The 18,284-nt window shown below is 33.5% G+C and overlaps 3 protein-coding genes across 4 annotated transcripts; 2 read left to right on the top strand and 1 right to left on the bottom strand.

Annotated features, from left to right (window-relative positions):
• The first annotated feature begins 660 nt into the window (after nucleotides 1-660).
• On the top strand, nucleotides 661-2,205 carry LOC128169590 (uncharacterized). The gene is made up of 5 exons (XM_052835705.1): nucleotides 661-837; nucleotides 994-1,128; nucleotides 1,370-1,557; nucleotides 1,735-1,847; nucleotides 2,068-2,205. The coding sequence occupies exons 1-4, from the start codon at nucleotides 710-712 to the stop codon at nucleotides 1,737-1,739; spliced, it is 456 nt and encodes a 151-aa protein (XP_052691665.1). The 5' UTR covers nucleotides 661-709; the 3' UTR covers nucleotides 1,740-1,847; nucleotides 2,068-2,205.
• A 1,483-nt stretch (nucleotides 2,206-3,688) lies between these two features.
• On the bottom strand, nucleotides 3,689-7,865 carry LOC128169589 (uncharacterized). Of its 2 annotated transcripts, none has more exons than XM_052835702.1 (6): nucleotides 7,624-7,865; nucleotides 7,216-7,310; nucleotides 6,992-7,108; nucleotides 4,912-5,048; nucleotides 4,031-4,243; nucleotides 3,689-3,912 (listed from the first exon to the last, which is right to left on the bottom strand). In XM_052835702.1, exons 1-6 carry the CDS (start codon nucleotides 7,798-7,800, stop codon nucleotides 3,689-3,691), a joined length of 963 nt encoding a protein of 320 aa, XP_052691662.1. In that variant the 5' UTR covers nucleotides 7,801-7,865. The 2 variants fall into 2 exon arrangements, with proteins under 2 accessions (XP_052691662.1, XP_052691663.1); XM_052835703.1 differs by lacking the exon at nucleotides 7,624-7,865 and adding an exon at nucleotides 5,260-5,527 and having other exon boundaries at nucleotides 7,216-7,555.
• An 8,892-nt stretch (nucleotides 7,866-16,757) lies between these two features.
• LOC128169592 (uncharacterized) lies at nucleotides 16,758-18,078 on the top strand. The gene has a single exon (XM_052835706.1). It carries the CDS (start codon nucleotides 16,858-16,860, stop codon nucleotides 18,076-18,078), a length of 1,221 nt encoding a protein of 406 aa, XP_052691666.1. The 5' UTR covers nucleotides 16,758-16,857.
• The last annotated feature ends 206 nt before the right edge of the window (nucleotides 18,079-18,284 follow it).

Raw genomic sequence — 18,284 nt, 5'->3', positions numbered from 1 at the left:
AGCGTCTGGTTGACATATTTTCGAGAAAATTAATTTTTTATATTCCAATTTTTTAATGTTCGGGTTCGATATTCTACATAACAGTGCATTGTTTTCACAATTTCCACAAACCGGTAGGGGACGTGTATTGCTTATGCAATACTCTCAGAATGCTTGTTAAACTTACGAAGACATTGACATGAAGAACACTTAGGTAAAGGAAATGATTTAACGAAGCGTATCGAAAATAAACGTATGCTATTAGATAGCTCGGATGTTTACTTTTTTTCTTTGCTATCCAACGTTTAAAATAGTTTGTGGAAAAAAATACAAATAAGTGCTGATTACATTCATTACATACTTTTTGAGTATATTAATCAAATATATTCATTATAGTTAGTTTTGTACTTGAATTAGCTGAAGTGCATTTTGCCAAATAGATTGCAAAAAAGTCCAACAAAATACATAAGCAAGTGCTAAAGGCTCACAGATCTAAAAAAAAAAAAAAAAAAAAGAATCCAATTTAAAAATCTAAGTAATAATATATATGCTGCACTGTACACATGCAACATGCATTAATTGTGTACTAAATCAAAAAAAAATTCCTTGTTAGAAAAATGATTTTCAAAGAATGATCATGAATTAATATATGCATATTATATTTATTGGGTAAAGTATAGGCTGTGTAAGTCTCGCGCGCCTCCTTTCCAAGAGAGCACTTCCGGGAACCATGGTGTTTTGTTTTGCTTTTGGGTGCAACCACAGGAGTGATCGACATAGTAAGAACGACACACAGTGCCATCTCTTTCGTTTTCCAACCAATGTAAAATTAAGAAAAAAGTGGATAGAGCTCTGCAGGTACGTTTTAGGGGCTTGCTTTTGAAAAACATTGAAAATTTCATTATATTAAATTTCAAGAAAATTCGAACTGACACTGAAAGTAACGACCTGAAACCATCCTGATGCTTCGAGAGTGCACAGATTTCGTTTACAATTTTATTTGTGTCAATTTAGACGTGCTGACAGAGAATGGAACGAAGGGGACCGCATATGTAGCTGTCATTTCGAAGAAGGCTGCAAGGACAAAGGCCCCAGCATATTTGTTTATTCTAAACCAAAATTTCCAGACGTTGCTGACATTCGAAAAAGGTGAATATATTTCTTTCTTTCTGCTGAATTATTATGTTTGCAATAAATACTGTTTTAAATAAATTATATATGAATGAAATTCAGAGAAATATAACATATTATATATTATTTTATTTAATATCATGTTTATATGGGTCTTTGGTCAAAATGAATGACTATTAATTTAAAACCACAAAATGAAACCGTCACATTATTTTGTTATGGGACAAATTTAAACGGAGAAATAACAACAAAATTACAGGAAGAAGTTTGCAGAAATTGAAAAGGTGCCTACAGTGGAGAGTACATGTACAATCGGTACATGTAGGGGTGGTGTCGAGGAGCCAAGCTCGGTGCTCTTTACAGCAGAGAGTAGTGCTGCACTTGACCATCCATACTTCCACCTGTGTCCTTCTTTCCAGTGTGCATCCAAAATAAATGAATGTCAGGGTGAGTTTATTTTAAAAAAATACATATAATGATTTCTAAATGCATTGAAGAAAACTTTGCTGTTGATTTACTAAAATCATGTTATACATGTTTATAACACAACTTGTTGGTGATAATTTGATAATCCTTGTACAATCAGAATATTTCTTTATTTCACTCTTTTATTTGTTTTGATAGCTTAGATAAAAGAACTTGAAATAGAGATAAGGACATTAGAAATTGATATTGAGAGGCTGAAGAACTCAAGGCCTGTAATGTCTGTTGATGCCATGAAAAATAACCAAGAAAAGGTAAGAAATACATGAAATGTAATAATCTTTTACATGTTCATGAATTAAAAAAATATTTTCCAGCTTGTTATAATGTGATTTTTTAAAATTTACATTTCAAAAATGATATCTGATTATCATGGTATTAAAAGTGTAACAGGTTGAAATTGAATTTAGGGAATCAAAGGTGTATATATATGTTTACTGTTAATTAAATTAATATATTATTTTATCTTTTTAGATGCTGTTGTACACATCCTTTACATATGACATTTTCAAGATCATTGTTGCCACTTTGCAGAGATTTGAACCGCTGAATTATTATTCAGGATGGAATGTCACAAATATGAGTTTGGAAGATCAAGTTCTCATAACCTTGATGAAACTGCGACTCAATCTACGGGATCTTGACCTAGCAGACAGGTTTTCCACGAGTAGAGCTACAATCTCTAACATAGTTAACACTATTATTTGTGCTTTGCATGAGATTTTTTATAAGGGCATTATGGTTAGAGTAGACATGCCCAGTCAGTTAAAATGTAAGGGCTCCATGCCAAAATCGTTTGAAGATTTCGGTTCTGCTAGAGCATCAATTGACTGTACAGAAATAACACAGGATGTTCCTTCGGACTTTAATCGACAAAGTGCATCGTATAGCAATTATAAAAGTCGGCATACGGTGAAAGCGCTTACAGCTGTTGCACCCAATGGTTCATGTGTATATGTTTCACCGTTGTATCCCGGATCTGTGTCGGATGCCAACATTGTTAAACATTCACATTTTTTGGAAAACCTTGTACCAGGAGATCTTATCCTAGCTGACAAAGGCTTTAATATCCATGACCAAATGCCATCAGGTGTGCAACTCAATATTCCTCCATTTTTGATAAACAAGACTCGGTTTACAAGTACAGAAGCCGAACTTTGTTATAAGATTGCTAGAAACCGAATTCATGTTGAGAGAGTGAATGAACGATTCAAGAACTACCAAATTTTGAACCACATACCAGCTAACTACCGTCCACTGTCTACAAAGATAATGCAGCTGTGTGCATGTTTGGTAAACCTTCAAGCACCTTTGCTCAAAGAGATTGCTTAAAACTTTTTGAAAGTTGTTTTCATATTGAAAGAAAAACATTAATTAGGTTTTTACATGATGATCTCTATGAAAAAATTATTTAATATTTATTTTATGTCAGCAGTTTATTTTTCATTTTGTAAAGGTGTAGCAGTCAATGGTTATGATATTTGCTAGCTATGTAAACAGTTTTGATAAGAGATGTATATCACTATGCACTTTGACACATTGTTTAAACAAATGTGCTTAGATTTTTCTTTAATCTATAATATTTAAATATAAAACAGATCTGTGCCTGCGATTTTCATTTATTTTCTTGAAAATACTGTATACAGAGAAATATTTGCCCCCGTTTAATTACCATATTGTCCGTAGGCGAATTTAAAACTGAATGAATAAAAATAAAACTATTAACACTTATGACAAATCTGCTTTTGGGCAAATTCAAAACTTGGCGAAACCTTTTGCAAGTATCAAAGGTCAATATAACTAGGGGCAAAAATAACCCTGTATACAGTACTTCATACATATGCCTCATACTAACTCGGTTGTGTTTTTAAAGAAAAAAATCAATACAAAAAATAACAAGTACATGTATTATAAGTTTAATTAAATCAGTTTAGTATTTGGCATACTTGTTTAAAGAATATTATTAGAGAAACAACATGTAATTTCAGTAATATGATGAAATATTTTGTTCATGATACAAATGTTAAAGGTGAATACGACTCTTACAAGTAAGTTCACCAGAAACAGTCAGCAGATGGGTATCAAACTGTACAATTTATTTCTTGTTGACTTCTGGTATGAACTTTTCAAAATAAAAATCGATGAGTTTCTCTATGTTCGCTGACCAATTTATGTCCTTTACCATGCGAATGATAGCCAGATCTGTCGGTGTCCATACTATTAAATCACAGCATTTCTTCTTGGTGATGTAAAGCTGCCCTTGAATTTGATGGTAATAATCACTGTCTTCTTTTAGGTGCAAATACCCGTCTGCTGTTTCTAAAAAAAAAAACATTGTTCATACTTGTAGTTATCAAATGTAAAGAGACAAAACATTTTCAAGAAAAGAAGGATGGGTAATACTGTACAAAATGTATCATCAAACATTTAATCATACCAAGAAAAAATCCAGGGACTGTTTCAACTGCATCTTTTATCTTCATGTCTTTAGCCGAGTAAGGGCACTTTACTTCAATTAGCTCAGCTTCTAGATATTTCGCTGCCTCTGTCTGGAAATGAAGTATTCCCGTATGTCCTGAACAATGGGGTTGATGGGTGACTATACCATCAGGAGAAGCCCCTATAGCGCCGGACTCGTGTAGCCAAACTCCTGCAAAATTTCAAATTAAAGATTATTACATGTATTATAAACACATACAATATTTTTCATAGAAGTTGATATTTTTTCTCTGGGACAGATCACATGACTTATTGTCCAGAGCATCAATTTCTAAAATTAGTATAAAATTCTTAAGAAATTTATAGACTAAGTATTTTTTTAAATTTTGAACTAAAAATGTACAATTTGACATGATCATCTAAAAATATTGTATATATTAAAGCTATATGAGCTGCGATTTTCATGTTGAAATTTCTTTTTACGAAAAGGTGTTTTTCTTCTAAAATGACCAAAAAAATCATGGTTTTAAAATTCTGTAAGCTGTATTTTGGTGTGAAAAGCCGTTAAGAAGCCTTAATTGGAAAAAAATTGAATTATTGTCGTCCTGTACAAAGATTGAATTGCTATTTATTCCTTATAAGAGCAATCTTTCTTCTGACAAAAATTTATGAATTTTTCAAATTTTATTCACCATAAAAGTTTAAGTAACATGCAGACTTATCATACTAGCAGGTTTCTGCAGCAAAATAAAATTATAAAAAATACAGCTCATATTGCTTTATATATTCCATAAAAATTACTGCAAGTACATTTGACTGGAAGAACTAATAATACAATGTATAGTAATTTATTAATCTGAGATATTAATCTGAGTCTACCTGTCTCTTCAACAGAAGCCCCTAAGAGTATGTAGCTGTCAATTGCCGCTCTTTCGTTCGTTATCCCCCATGAAATGGCAGGACATCTCTCTAGGTTGTATGCAGAGAGCAGTCTTTTCAACAAAGACTTGCTCATCCTAAAAGAAAAATTCACTTCCAAACTAGCAACATTGAGATGATTTCCAAAGAACCTACATGTAATTTTTTTCAACTTACATTGTACATATGACAATATAAAGAGCAGTGTTCAAACTAAAAGTCCAAACTAAAATTAAAGGGAGAAAGTAAACATAGTCATTAAAGAGTGGACATCCTCTTTTCTGCTGTTTTATAAAATGCAAAAAATACCTCTTCCGTCTTGCAGCCTTTAAGACTTGTCCAAAATTGGAGGCTGTTATCCTCAGTTTTCTGACAATGGCCCAAACAGCATTATTTCTCTGCCCCTTGGTTTTTTCAGCTGTCGTATTTATAATGTCCTCCGTGACTTTGAGTTGTGTACGTAGCCAATTGTTCTGGTCTTCAGCATGCAGAAAGCTTTCTGAAAGCAGAAGGTCTTCAAACAATGGCACTGGTGGTTTCTCTACAGGAACTTCTGGAGAGAGGATCCAGTAGAGCGCTTTAAAAAATAATTATATTTATTACAGAAAAACAATAAAATGATTAGTCATTAATACAAAATGCATAAGACTTTAAGAGTCAAGACTATTACTTATAAAAATATTACTTTCTCTAGTACCGGTACTGGTATAAAAGGTAACAGAGGAATGAGTAATATTGTATAACACTATATAAACAGTATAGTACAGTCATGTATGAAAACCAGTCATACAGTCAATATATTACAGGTACATGATATTAAATCAAATAAAATATCTTGAATGCAGGAACATACTGTGGAATGCAGAAAGCTTGAGGCCAATTTTCGTGGATAGCTAAACATTTACTTGTTCATTGGGATGTAATTTCATGGGTAACTCTTTAGTAGTGGAAAGATATCTTTACTTTTTATAATAAAAAGACATATGTTGGCATGTCAATTCGTGGGTCAGGGATACCCACGAAAAACCATTAGTTTTAATGATTCCACGGTAATTTGTAACTAAAAATACACAGTTTGCAAGCCAAGGATTTCCAGAATTTTATTGTACAGTTTAGTATATACATGTATGAATCAAGAGCCAACACATGTGACAATTTTATGTTATTTAGTACTTACTGTTGTTTTTAAATAATATGCATTTCAGTAATTAAGATTATATGAAGTTTCTTTTGACTCAGGAAACAAGGAAATATTTGTGTTCAACAATCAAAATTTAGCAAGGAAAATAAAGATAATTTGAGCTATTTGAGTCAACATTTCTCAGTTAAAGTATGTTTACTAATGAGTAGATTATAGTTTCAATAGGAAATATTTGGCAAACAAGTATGAAAAACACAATAATATAAAAATAATTATTGTGCAGAATTGCAATCTTTACAAAAATGGTCAGTTTCCCCCTTTATTTTCAAAAATTGTTTAACAAACCTGACAGATGACCTATGAATATTATAAGGGGGTGGCTGGTAGGACAAAGAAAGAAGTACATTGTACCATTTAATCAAGTTTTATAAAGACTGCTTATGCCTGCACATAAAAATAAGGAAAAAAAAACTATTGTCATGGGACCAGTTCTTGCCAGTGCATTTTTACATCTCGAATTTATACAAAATATGTGATAGTCCTAACTTGTACTTGACGAGAACTGGTCTAATGCCAGAAGTATTTTGGAAGTAATTTTTAACGCAAAACTGAAAAGTGAAAACCCCTTCTTCAACACAACTGTTTACAAAAACACTTTAATCAAAAGTTAACCATAATTATACCAGTAAATCGCCCTAAATTTCCTAGCATTTGATATAATGCCTCATGGTCGGTGTCGTCAAACGGCCTTGAAAGAGCACTGTCAAGCAGTTTCATATAAATAAAATACATTGAAAAATATTGGCAAAATATTTTTTATATTCACTTCAGTACTTGTATACCCAAGTATATTTAAATATTTATACTAATAATCTTTTTTAGTATATATTAAGAAATTACCTGTATGTTGGATTTGGCGATGGATACATTTCATCAATTGTCTCAATTTTCTTGGGTTGAGACTTTGGGCGCTTTAGCCAACTGCATCTGATGTCAGTCTTGCTGACATTTTTGTAGCTATTGAAAGGAAAAAAAAGAAATGATGTTGTTTTAGAATAGTTTTAAATCAATAAAACTATTAAGTTTAAGAGAATATTGATTCACAATGGATTAAATGTTCTTACCCAAAAAGAAGAACAGCAGCAACATGATGGCAGTAGTAGTCTCTCATAACACATTCACACGTCGATCGTTTGACTGTGTCATCATCTAATTCAATCTAAAGTGAACGACAGATACATAATACATGTAATGAATGTGTATGATTAAGTACAATTACACGTATCGGTAAATATACACTATGTAAACAGTTAACAATTTAATTTTCCGAGTTTCCTCTCACTCACATGGTTTCTCCGGTTCATGATGTACAGGTCAAAACAATTGAGAAGATTGTCATAGTTTGTTCCAATATAATTATATATATTTCATAGCCATGTTCGTGCATGTTGATTTATATTATCTGACTTATCATTAAACAATGAATATCAGGATCATCTGCCTGACTCTATGTCTGAATGGTGTCAACTTACTGTAACTTTATACGCCACATTCAGCATGCTGGCCTGGACTACACCAGTAATGTACTGATTTTCTTCGTCGAAAACAAACTTCAGGACGTGATCGCTGCTCACAGAGTTTTCCGATCGCCGCTGAAGCTTGACGCGCCCCTCAGTATATGAGGCCCAATAACACAACGATATCGCCATGAGTATGGTTCTCGGAAGTGACGTTTTCTTTTAAATCTCGCGCCGTGCGAGATTCACTTACACAGCCTATTGAAAGTACATATAATCTAAAATGGGAGTCGATGTAGTATAGATTGTATAATAACAAGAGACCCATGGGCCACATCGCTCACTTGAGCAACAATAGGTATAGTAAAATGACCTTAACGGAGTCATAATACAAACTATCTTGACAATGTAGTATAATATATGTAGATCCTTGCAAAGATTTTGATTTCAAAGAACTTAAATCTACATTATCTAAGGTTGCTTACAGTAAAGTTACATCTTCTCTCGGCAATTGGTTTTTAGAGAAAGATATTTTAAAAACTTTCGTATGTAAATTTTTGCCCCCCCCCCCCCGGACGTTGTAACCCTATCCTACCCCCGGGGGCGATGATTTTAACTAACGTTAATCTATCTTACCTGAGGATGCTTCCACACAAGTTTTAGCTTTCCTGACTGATTAGTTTCTGAGAAGAAGATTTTAAAAGATTTACTCGATATATTCCTTTGTAAAAGTTCGACTCATCCCCCATTGTAGCTCCACTCTAACCCTGGGGTCATGATTTTCACAAATGTGTATCTACACTTCATAAGGATGCTTCCACACAAGTTTCAGCTTTCTTGGCTGATTGGTTTCTGAGAAGAAGATTTGTAAATATTTAATCTATATTCTAGGTAAAACTTTGACCTATATTGAGGCCCCAACTTGCCCCTGGGGACCATGATTTCAACAAACTTTAATCTACAATATCTGAGGATGCTTCCAAAAATGTTTCATCTTTCGTGGCTGAGTAGTTGTTTTTGAGAAGATTTCAAAAGATTTACCATATATATTCCGATGTAAACATTCGACCCAAATTTTGGCCCCACCCCACCCCTAGGGGTCATGATTTTAACAATTTTAAATATACACTACATAAGTTAGGATGCTTCCACACAAGTTTGAGCGTGCCTGGCTGATTGGTTTCTGTGAAGGTTTTTCAAGATTTACTCTATATATTTTATGTAAAACATAAACCCCCATTGTGGCCCCATCTTACCCCCAGGGACCATGATTTGAACAAACCTTAATCTACACTATCTGTTGATGCTTCCACACAAGTTTCATTTTTTCTAGGCAAATGGGTTTTGAGAAGAAGACTTAGATTGAGAATATCAACAAATTTTCAATAAATCCTAATTATGCCCCCTTTAAAGGAAGCATGTCCCTTTATTTTAACAATCTTGAATCCCTTTCACTCAATGATGTTTTGTGCTAAGTTTAATTGAAATTGGCCGTTTCGTTCTTGCGAAGAAGTCGACAATATAAAAAGTATACAGACAGAGAGAGAGAGAGAGACAGACGGACGGACAGACGGACGCCGGACAAAAAATGATCGGAAAAGCTAACTTGAGCTCTCATCTCAGGTAAGCTAATAAAAAAGGTTCAAATCGATAGAGAACTATCAATTTCGTAAGGAGAGAATCGCGAAATCATTACTGAATTCCTAAAAACGTTCACACAATAAGATATTAAGTAAGATATATTTGTAATAATTTGTCCATTATCTAATGAAGAATTATGCGGAACAACGTTAAACGAATCGCTCTGTTTATAAAAAGAAAACCAATTTGCCGAACATGCTCATATAAAAATCTTACAGATGGTGACGGGGTTGCAAGCATGCAGGACGTATTTGTGTTTTAGGTCGAATTGTTATTAAGGAATGATATTTACATGCACCTTGTGTTTCTAATATTGTCCCGTCACCCTTGCTTTCGGAAGTTTAAAAAAGAAAGCTATCACATTGACATCAGTTGTCAAATGAATGTAAGATAGTGTTTGAAAAACACTCTTACTTATAATACCACTAAACAATTAAATAGACAGGATTTTAGGCCTAATGTCCTCTTTGATGACAATCAGAAGACCATCAAGCTAAAATAAAACAACGTATTCCATCATAATTTACATTGAAAGATTCGAACCCCACTTTATTTTGCCTCATGCTTGTTTGTACAGAATTCATTAGTAACCATGTCATGTGGAGACAATTTTATGTATACAGGGTTTTTTTTTTGGTCCCGTTTAATTTTTGCCCTACTTCACTTGCAAACGGGTTCCCTCATCTTGAATTCATCCAGACACAGTTGTGTTTAAAAGGAGAGAGTTGGAGACATTTGAATTTCACCACTCTAAAATTCGCCTGCTGACAGCGATGGCGAAAATGGGGAACATAAAACGGGAGCGAATGTTTCTCTGTTTTCAGTATAACCCAGTAACCGTCATTATATAATATACTTCTTCGTGTAAATCTTTTTCTTTTTAGAATGACATTTGAATAATAAATAGTTAGCAAGCATTTGTTGAGGAATTTTGGGTTTTTATGCTTATCTTTGTATGCTGTTTTTAATTACACTGCCAATATAAAATACTATAATATAAATCATCATCAAGAACATTTGTATGCCATTAAAACAAACGAACATTTGCACAGCCCTGGTTTTTGTTTTATTAATATGAAAATATCATTATAATGAACAATATGTTAAAAACGCAGTAATGATTTTTACAGTGCAAAATGGTACATTACAAAATGTTAGAAATTGTAAACTGCTTTTCTCTCTCTTTATTTAGAGTTTTCCCGGATGGTAAATATAAAACTGTAATAAGCTTTCTGCTAAAAAAAAAAAACTTCATTCCAACTCCTTGCCAATAGTGGATTCTTGAATATATTTCTCATTCACCACTCAGTGAAATTAACATACAGAATAGTCTCCTCTTTGTATTCAGTATTCACTTTTTTTAAGAACGCATTCAGGTAGAGGGTTTAACGTTGACATGTCCGTGTTTGAACATGTGATTTTTTTGCTTGGTGATAGATGCAAGATGCTGGTTTGAACACCGTCGTCTTTACTTTTCAGATGTGATGTTTGTTTGGAATCTGACGGAACTGTGTTGCTGTGTAGACTACTTACTGCGTTTGGAAGAGCTGGCATTGGCATCAACTCCAAACATTCATCAATTTCATGGTACACAGTATCCATATGCCGATACAAATGACTTGAATCCCTGGAGGATGAAATGGTCTTGTAATCTTTTCCTTGCCCAGAATGACTACGGTGTGATGAATCTTTGAAAACACACTGAAAAAAAAACTACGCGAAAAGTATTGTTTTGTTTACTAAAAAAGCATGATGTTCTTGAAATTACACGATTTATCTGTTCTCAAAAATTTACTTTGATTCTCGCGAGATGGTATCCAGTCTAGTGAGATCGACCGACATTGAGGAATTGCATTGTTGGTCGAAATTTACTGACGCCGACAAATTCTGTCAGATCAATGTGTAAGAAATCCATTTTGACGTCACTCGAAAGGACGATAACTCCGTTAGTCTTATGTAATCGAATTTGCGTTGTGTTAGCAGTAACAATGCATATACTTGTTCTCGTGAGAGTGTGAAAATGGAAAACCATAATTACAGGGAACTACTGGGACGATTAAAACAAGGCATTACTGGTCCGATTTACTGACGCCAAAAAAATATGTTGAATGAATGTGCAAATAATCCGAATTTTCTATTCACACACGCCTTGCCGGTAGAGCTCGCTTCGCACCGGCGCTGCGGGCCGGCGAGCTGCACTCGCTATTAAAATTATGAATAAAATCATAGAAATAAAGACCCCTACACCAACCAATAAATAAGTTGTATTAAGTTCATTGTTTTGCAGAGGCTTTTCTGTTAGAGATAAAGTCGTGTCAACGGTCATATGCTTCGTACTATTTAAGATATTAAGTTTTGTGGTTTCTGTTTCTAGATAACCATCATATGTAAAAAAAAACACCCCATATATACCGTTGGTAATGAAAATACCTCATCTGCCTAGCTAGCTATACAATATCTTCTTCAAAGGAATGACGATGTCAATCATTCGACATTTAATAAACTAAGAACCTACATTTTAGTCAACTTTGAGATGTACATGAATCAGTTATAATATTTTTTTTTAAAAATAATAAGATATGACCCTTCAATGCGTGTTTTCAGTTTTACAAAAATTATTATCATTCAAATTAAGGAGATGGTTAATAAATTTAATTTTATGTTTTTTAAGTTAACAATTTGATCAACATTTTATTTTTAAATTCTGAAAAAAAAAATACGGGGAGGGGAATCTTTCACCATTGTTTTTACTCTTTAACAAAAATAAAATCGTCAAGGTCGTTGTTTGACTAGATAATATAAATTCAAGAGATTAAAAAACCAATGTCCAAGATCGAGAAAAAAAATAATTATCTAGTCTTCAGTTGTATTATTCGTAATACTTAGCATGCATATACACAGAAATGTTACATGCATCATACCCCAGACACCTAGCATTTAGAAAAAAAAACATTTTTTCTAGAATAAAACTTTAAAAACAGTGATTGATGTTACGCGTCATTTTCTTCCATAGAAAAATGGACATGCGTTCAAATCTCCTAGCCTATTTTATGTAATCTCTAAAATGTTAGGATTTTGTGACATATTGTAAGCTTTGCATTTGATATTTTTAAGAAAACTGGGTTGATAATCATACAAAACTTTAAATATGCAAACACTGAGGAAAATCAAGTTGAGAATTGTTTTTATTTAGTGGGTGTTATTGCCTATCATTTGTAAATTTGGTATTTGTACCAATCCAAAAATATACAAGGAAATATTTCTTAAATTTAGTACTTCATTCACTATATGAATTACTACTTATTTTTAGGTATTGGGCTTTATCTTGGTAAACAACCGTTAAATGGTATCATTGTATGAAACATTAGCTCTACAAAAATAGGAATAGTTGGTGCATCTGGTTACTACATTATAGCTAGTAGCACATGCTAAACTTTTTTTTAGCCATTTAGGCGTTAAAGTTATTTTCCACCAAATTAACTAGATAGATTTCAGTATTGTACCTATCAGTGGCGTGTATGATGTATAGGTAATGTGTTGGCATCCTTTTACATGATGACACAATATCATAGTGCATTCTGGATAACATCTGTCGCTACATTTGTTACCAAATGTTCCTGGAGGGCAGGACACGTTGCAAAATGTGCCAAAATATCCTGGTTCACACGCTGTAAATACAAATTATATTTAAAAGTCGTAGAGAAAAATAAAATTGAACAATAAAAAGAATAATGTCTGTATAATTGTTAATTAAAGTAATTTTTTCAGGTTGTATAATGCGGTAATATTTAAGAGCAAATAACATGCTTAGCGGTAAAGATACGGTCAACATTATTCATTGAACTTTTTAAGACTAAAACAGGGATGTTTATAATCTAAATTCAAGTTAATATATTCCGGAGGTCATTATTGTTATCATTTATATACTTGTTTTTTAATCATATTTTATTTCCTTTTATATAATAAATGAAAACGATAAAAAGGTTATCAATAAAATATGGGAATTTTTTTAAAGATGATAATAAGTGATTCATTCCTAGCACCAAAATCGCAAAGATTAGAGAGGAAACAAAAACCTTGTTTATGTGCACTATCTGTGTAAGGTTCTTACTCGTTCTTAAATACATGTATAAGTGCATCAACACAGCGAGAAATTCCATAGAAATGTCTACTAATATGTTATTGATATAGTAAAAACTTGAGGGTCTGATTGAAAAATTCTTTTAATATATAATGAAACATGCACATAAATTATGCGCGTACGGTTCGCCCTTCAATAATAATTATAATTCACGTCATTCCTAATCAAAGTACTGAAAGTACTGTTAGACGGTGGCGTCGTTTGAAAGTGGCATATTACATGTAACAATGAGTGATGTATGATAATTATTTTTGTCGAAAACCGCGGCCAGTATCGCATACATGTACATATACTTAACGCTTACTCGCACAACTGGTCGTGAGTTTCCTACATGGATAATTCTGTGAAAATCGTAGCTGTGATCTCACTCTACACTTTACAAATGCTGTGTCTCTTGGTCGTCATCTTTTGGGAATAACCCAAAGATTTATCACAGGAGTCTTTGTCGTATAGAAATTTGTATCTATATTTTGTATCAATATGTTTGTATCTATATCAGTTGACATTAAAACTCCGTTTGAATGGTTGCCACCACATATTGAATGAATAAATCAAATCCAAAGCGATTTCATCACAGTACGCCCAATTATTTGATTGTTTGAAGAAGGGGGAATTTCGGTTTTTTCCCTTTTGACCTTTGGGTTGACCCCGCAAAGGGGAACAACTTTTGAAAAGTGTGGATTGGACTATTGTGCTTTAAATATATTGTAGATTTCTCAAAGTAACGAGAACAAATAAAGCTTTAGTATGATAAAATACTTATTTTTACTAACTAATTGGGCATACATATAGTATGTTAATTGTCCCTTTCGGCAGCATTTTCCCTCATTTTCTTCACGGGAAAAAAGTTGCAGTCTTGTGGATCATCACATTTGCTTTTTTTCCTCATAGTCAGTTAATACATTTAGGTGTAAAGAAAACGGAATGGGTTTACAAGAACCTGTTTGATAAAACTGGTATTGCTTTTGGAATGCACGTCATCATGAAACAGAAGAGTAAATCAATATTTTATCTTCGACTTTAGTGGATTATTTCCATTTGCTCACAACGAAAGTGAATGAAAATTTAAAAAAATATCATACCACATTCGGTCGCGGCAGTTTCATTAATCAACGTTTTAAACATTTGTTCTATTGTATTTAGCTATAGATTTATTAAAATCATTTGAATGAATTCGGTAAAGTCACATGTACATGTATATTTAATCGCTTCTCAGTACACTTTAACACGCATAAATTACTTGCTTCATTATACTTTTCTAGTAATCTTACAACAAATATTAAATAATTATACAAAATAAGTTTTTAAAAACACCAAACAAACAAAATTATTGCTGAACACACGTTTTTCTGACCGTACAGCTGTGTATATAAAGAAGATGGGGGATAAGATGGCGCAACTGCCCTTTTGGTTTAGTCGTAAAATATACAATTTCAAATTTAGCATTTTTTCAATTAGATATATTTGATATGTTATTATACAAGTTTACAAAATGGTAATTTCTAACTATATTCAGTTTGAAATATTTCAAAAAGATAAGAAAAAAATAATAAATCTTTAAGTTTTGGTGGTATCAAACCCACAACCTAAAAACCCAAGTTCTATAAAGTTTCCTAATGGCTGGTGCTCTAAGCACTGAGCCATTTCATTCACAACAAAGTGTATTGTTTAAATGCTATATGAGACTATGACCACGAATTTACGGACTTGTATTATATTCACAGGATGAATCTCTGCCATTCAGTCAATTGAAAGGTGACTGAAAGGTAACTGAAATGTGACTGAATGGCATATGTGTGCCATTCAGTCACCTTTCCAGACCAATCAGTTATCATTCAGTTGACTGAATGGCAGAGATTTATCCTGTGATTTCTAAAACGTTCAATTGTTGAGCTACAAAATGACATTTTTGAACTGTAGTGGGTCATCTCTCCACATTTTTGTTGACTAAAATCGGTTTAAATTCCATTAAACCACATTTAGACTGTAAAAAAAAAATACTGAGCTCAGACCCACTCTATGAAAGAAAATGCATTGAAGTTATTAAATTACACGATTAGGAGGTTTTGATACGCATACGCCAGTTTAAATCAATATATTGCAAGTATTTGAAATATTTAAAGATTACAGCCCGATGTTACATTGAATATACATTGTTTTTAATTATTTTTTTTAAAAAAGTATCAGATTTAATGATATTTTAATTTTGCCGTATCTAATCATTCCTCATGTGGACATTTTACACGCCTTATTCATACCATCTTCTTTGATTTTATTCTTTGCATGTACTAGACATTCTACTACAGTTATTGCCGAGATCAAAGAGATGCCGCGGACATTATTCTCCAATATACCACGAACGTCATCAGTAAATTATCAGATTTTAAACACATACCAAACTCGAATAGATCATGAGTTTATAACTTAAAAACTTGCTCTTTATGAAAAAAAAACATTGATAACACGGGTAGGTGTCCTTTCGAGCGATGTGTATTCCCTTTAATGTTTATTTCAAAGAGCTAATCGCGGCTGTTCCAAGACCCTCCCCGACACATTTTCACAGCTTGTTCGTCTAAATACAAAAAACAAATTAATATGTTAATTATTGAATTTATTAATCTAAATTAATAATAAAAAAAAATTCATAAATAATTTAATTGTTTATTTCATTCATCGAAAAATATATCGTCTGCATTCGATGCCGATCGATAGTCTGCGATCGATGTACATGTAAACAAACATGCCGATGTACAAACAAGTTGACCCTCTGCCTATTGGAGAACGTTTTTATTATAAATCAGAACGGGTACAGATTATAGATTATCATCAGCCTGATCGTACGTTTGCTCGGCAATATGTTATTGCTTCTTTGGTAACCGGTGAAATTCGCCGAGTATTTCGGAATGAGTTGTTACAGAGGCCCATCTACCCCCCCCCCCCTCCAGCCCAACCCCAGACAATGCTGAGCAGCAGCTTCAGTTGTTACTGTCTGACGAAAATGGATGATATTCCCACTGAATCCACTCAAACAGAAAGGTTTGCTACCAGCAGTGAGGAGAATTTGCGGGAGTTAGAAAATGCCCGCATGGAGGCGACAACTGTTAAACAGACAACATGGGCTGTCAAGCTCTTCAAAGGTACCACATCCAATTTTACAGTACACAATACATATCAAACACATCCAATTATACTGTAGGCTATATTAAACAAATTACTACATGTCTTAAAGCCCATTCCTCCTTCGAAGATATAAATAACACAAAACCTTTTTCCCACTCATCACCCACCCTCCCCAGCCGTTAAACATCTTATTTAAAACATGTGACACTGTCTGAAGATTTTATTGTACATAACACAAATAACCTTCTCCCCCCTGAAAATGAACAAAATGTGAACTATTAAATTCAAGTCAAGTTTGACTAATATAAAAAAAAACAAACAACTACAATAAATAATTGATTATAAAAATGTATGTTATTTTTATAATAATTTCATATTACTTTCATAACGATTTCTTTTTTATACATTTAGACTGGCTTTCCCAGAAAAAAAAATCAATGAATTTTGAGGAGCTTTCTTCTGATGATCTGGCAAAGGAACTACGTTGTTTCTATGCTGAGGCACGGACGAAAAACGGAAACCAATATTCGAAATCTGCTTTGGTGTCCATTAGAGCCGGTATCAATCGACATCTTACAAGCCCCCCTTATTCCCGCACCATCAACATAATGAAAGATAAGGAATTCATGTCTTCAAATCATGTTTTAATAGGAATAGTAAAATCCCTTAAGCGGGAAGGGGCTGACAAAACAAAACACCATCCACCAATCTCTAATGGAGATTTGGAGAAAATGTACTCCTCGGGGGTTTTGTCCATCACCAATCCCACTTCACTTGTAAGGAAGGTCTGGTTTGAGATCACGCTTCATTTTTGTAGAAGAGGAAGGGAAGGTCTGCGTGAATTAACTCCCAAGTCATTTCTCCTTCACAAAGACGATACTGGCAGAGAGTACTTCACAATGTCATACAACGAGGCGGACAAAACACATCATGGGGTTGACTCTCGAGAATCTGTTAAAGACACACGACTCTACGCATTGCCTGAATCCGATTTATGTCCAGTAAAATCATTAAAACTATATTTGTCAAAGCGTAATCCAAAAAACAATGCATTCTTTCAGCGTCCATTGACAAGTTTTGAGCCAGCTTATGATGTGTGGTATGTGAATGCTCCCATGGGATATCATACACTTGGAAATATGATGTCAAACATTTCCAAAGCTGCTGGATTGTCTTTAACTTACACAAATCACTGTGTTCGTGCCACCACAGCTACTGTACTAGCCCATTCTGGGGTAAGCTCTCTTGGGATCCTGTCGGTAACAGGCCACCGGAATGAGAAAAGTATCCAAAGTTACGTAAATGCACCCTCTGTCTCTCAGCGCCGCCAATACAGCGAAACACTACAGCGAGTTGCGACTGGTGTGGTAAGTCAATGCAATTTGACCTCTCCAGCCCCTCCATCATCAGCATCCACCTCATTTGTAGCTGTAAGGGAAGTTTCCGAGAGTACTATGCTTGGTGGTGGTTCTCTTTTCTGTGGCTCATCATTCCATGTGGCTGGGGAGGGCCAGTTGCACATTAATGTGTACACTGTTCCTGGGGGGGGGAAAAGAAATGAAGAATGAAGAGAACTTGTTATAGTGTTATAAATTGTTATTTGTTAACATTTCAAGAAATATATTTACAACATTGACTGAAAAGTAAATGTGTAAAGTATTATTAATCTGTTTAAATGAAATTATTAATTTGAGAGTTTACAAAAGTATTAAAAAGTCGTTTTACTTCATTTAAATCAGTGTTGTCATTATTTATATACTATCCAAAACTATGC

The sequence above is a fragment of the Crassostrea angulata genome, unplaced genomic scaffold, assembly GCF_025612915.1.
Source record: "Crassostrea angulata isolate pt1a10 unplaced genomic scaffold, ASM2561291v2 HiC_scaffold_152, whole genome shotgun sequence".
Lineage (NCBI taxonomy): Eukaryota > Metazoa > Mollusca > Bivalvia > Ostreida > Ostreidae > Magallana > Magallana angulata.
Note: the sequence above shows the minus strand (reverse complement) of the source record. Positions and strands in the feature narration are given on the sequence as shown.

Coding starts and splice junctions, on each gene's coding strand:
- LOC128169590 (XM_052835705.1), top strand. CDS start 710: ATGGTGTTTTGTTTTGCTTTTGGGTGCAACCACAGGAGTGATCGACAT. Junction 838..993: donor AAGTGGATAGAGCTCTGCAG/GTACGTTTTAGG, acceptor GTGTCAATTTAG/ACGTGCTGACAGAGAATGGA. Junction 1,129..1,369: donor GTTGCTGACATTCGAAAAAG/GTGAATATATTT, acceptor ACAAAATTACAG/GAAGAAGTTTGCAGAAATTG.
- LOC128169589 (XM_052835702.1), bottom strand. CDS start 7,800: ATGGCGATATCGTTGTGTTATTGGGCCTCATATACTGAGGGGCGCGTC. Junction 4,244..4,911: donor GGCTTCTGTTGAAGAGACAG/GTAGACTCAGAT, acceptor GAAATTTTGCAG/GAGTTTGGCTACACGAGTCC. Junction 3,913..4,030: donor AGTCCCTGGATTTTTTCTTG/GTATGATTAAAT, acceptor TTTTTTTTTTAG/AAACAGCAGACGGGTATTTG.
- LOC128169592 (XM_052835706.1), top strand. CDS start 16,858: ATGTATGTTATTTTTATAATAATTTCATATTACTTTCATAACGATTTC.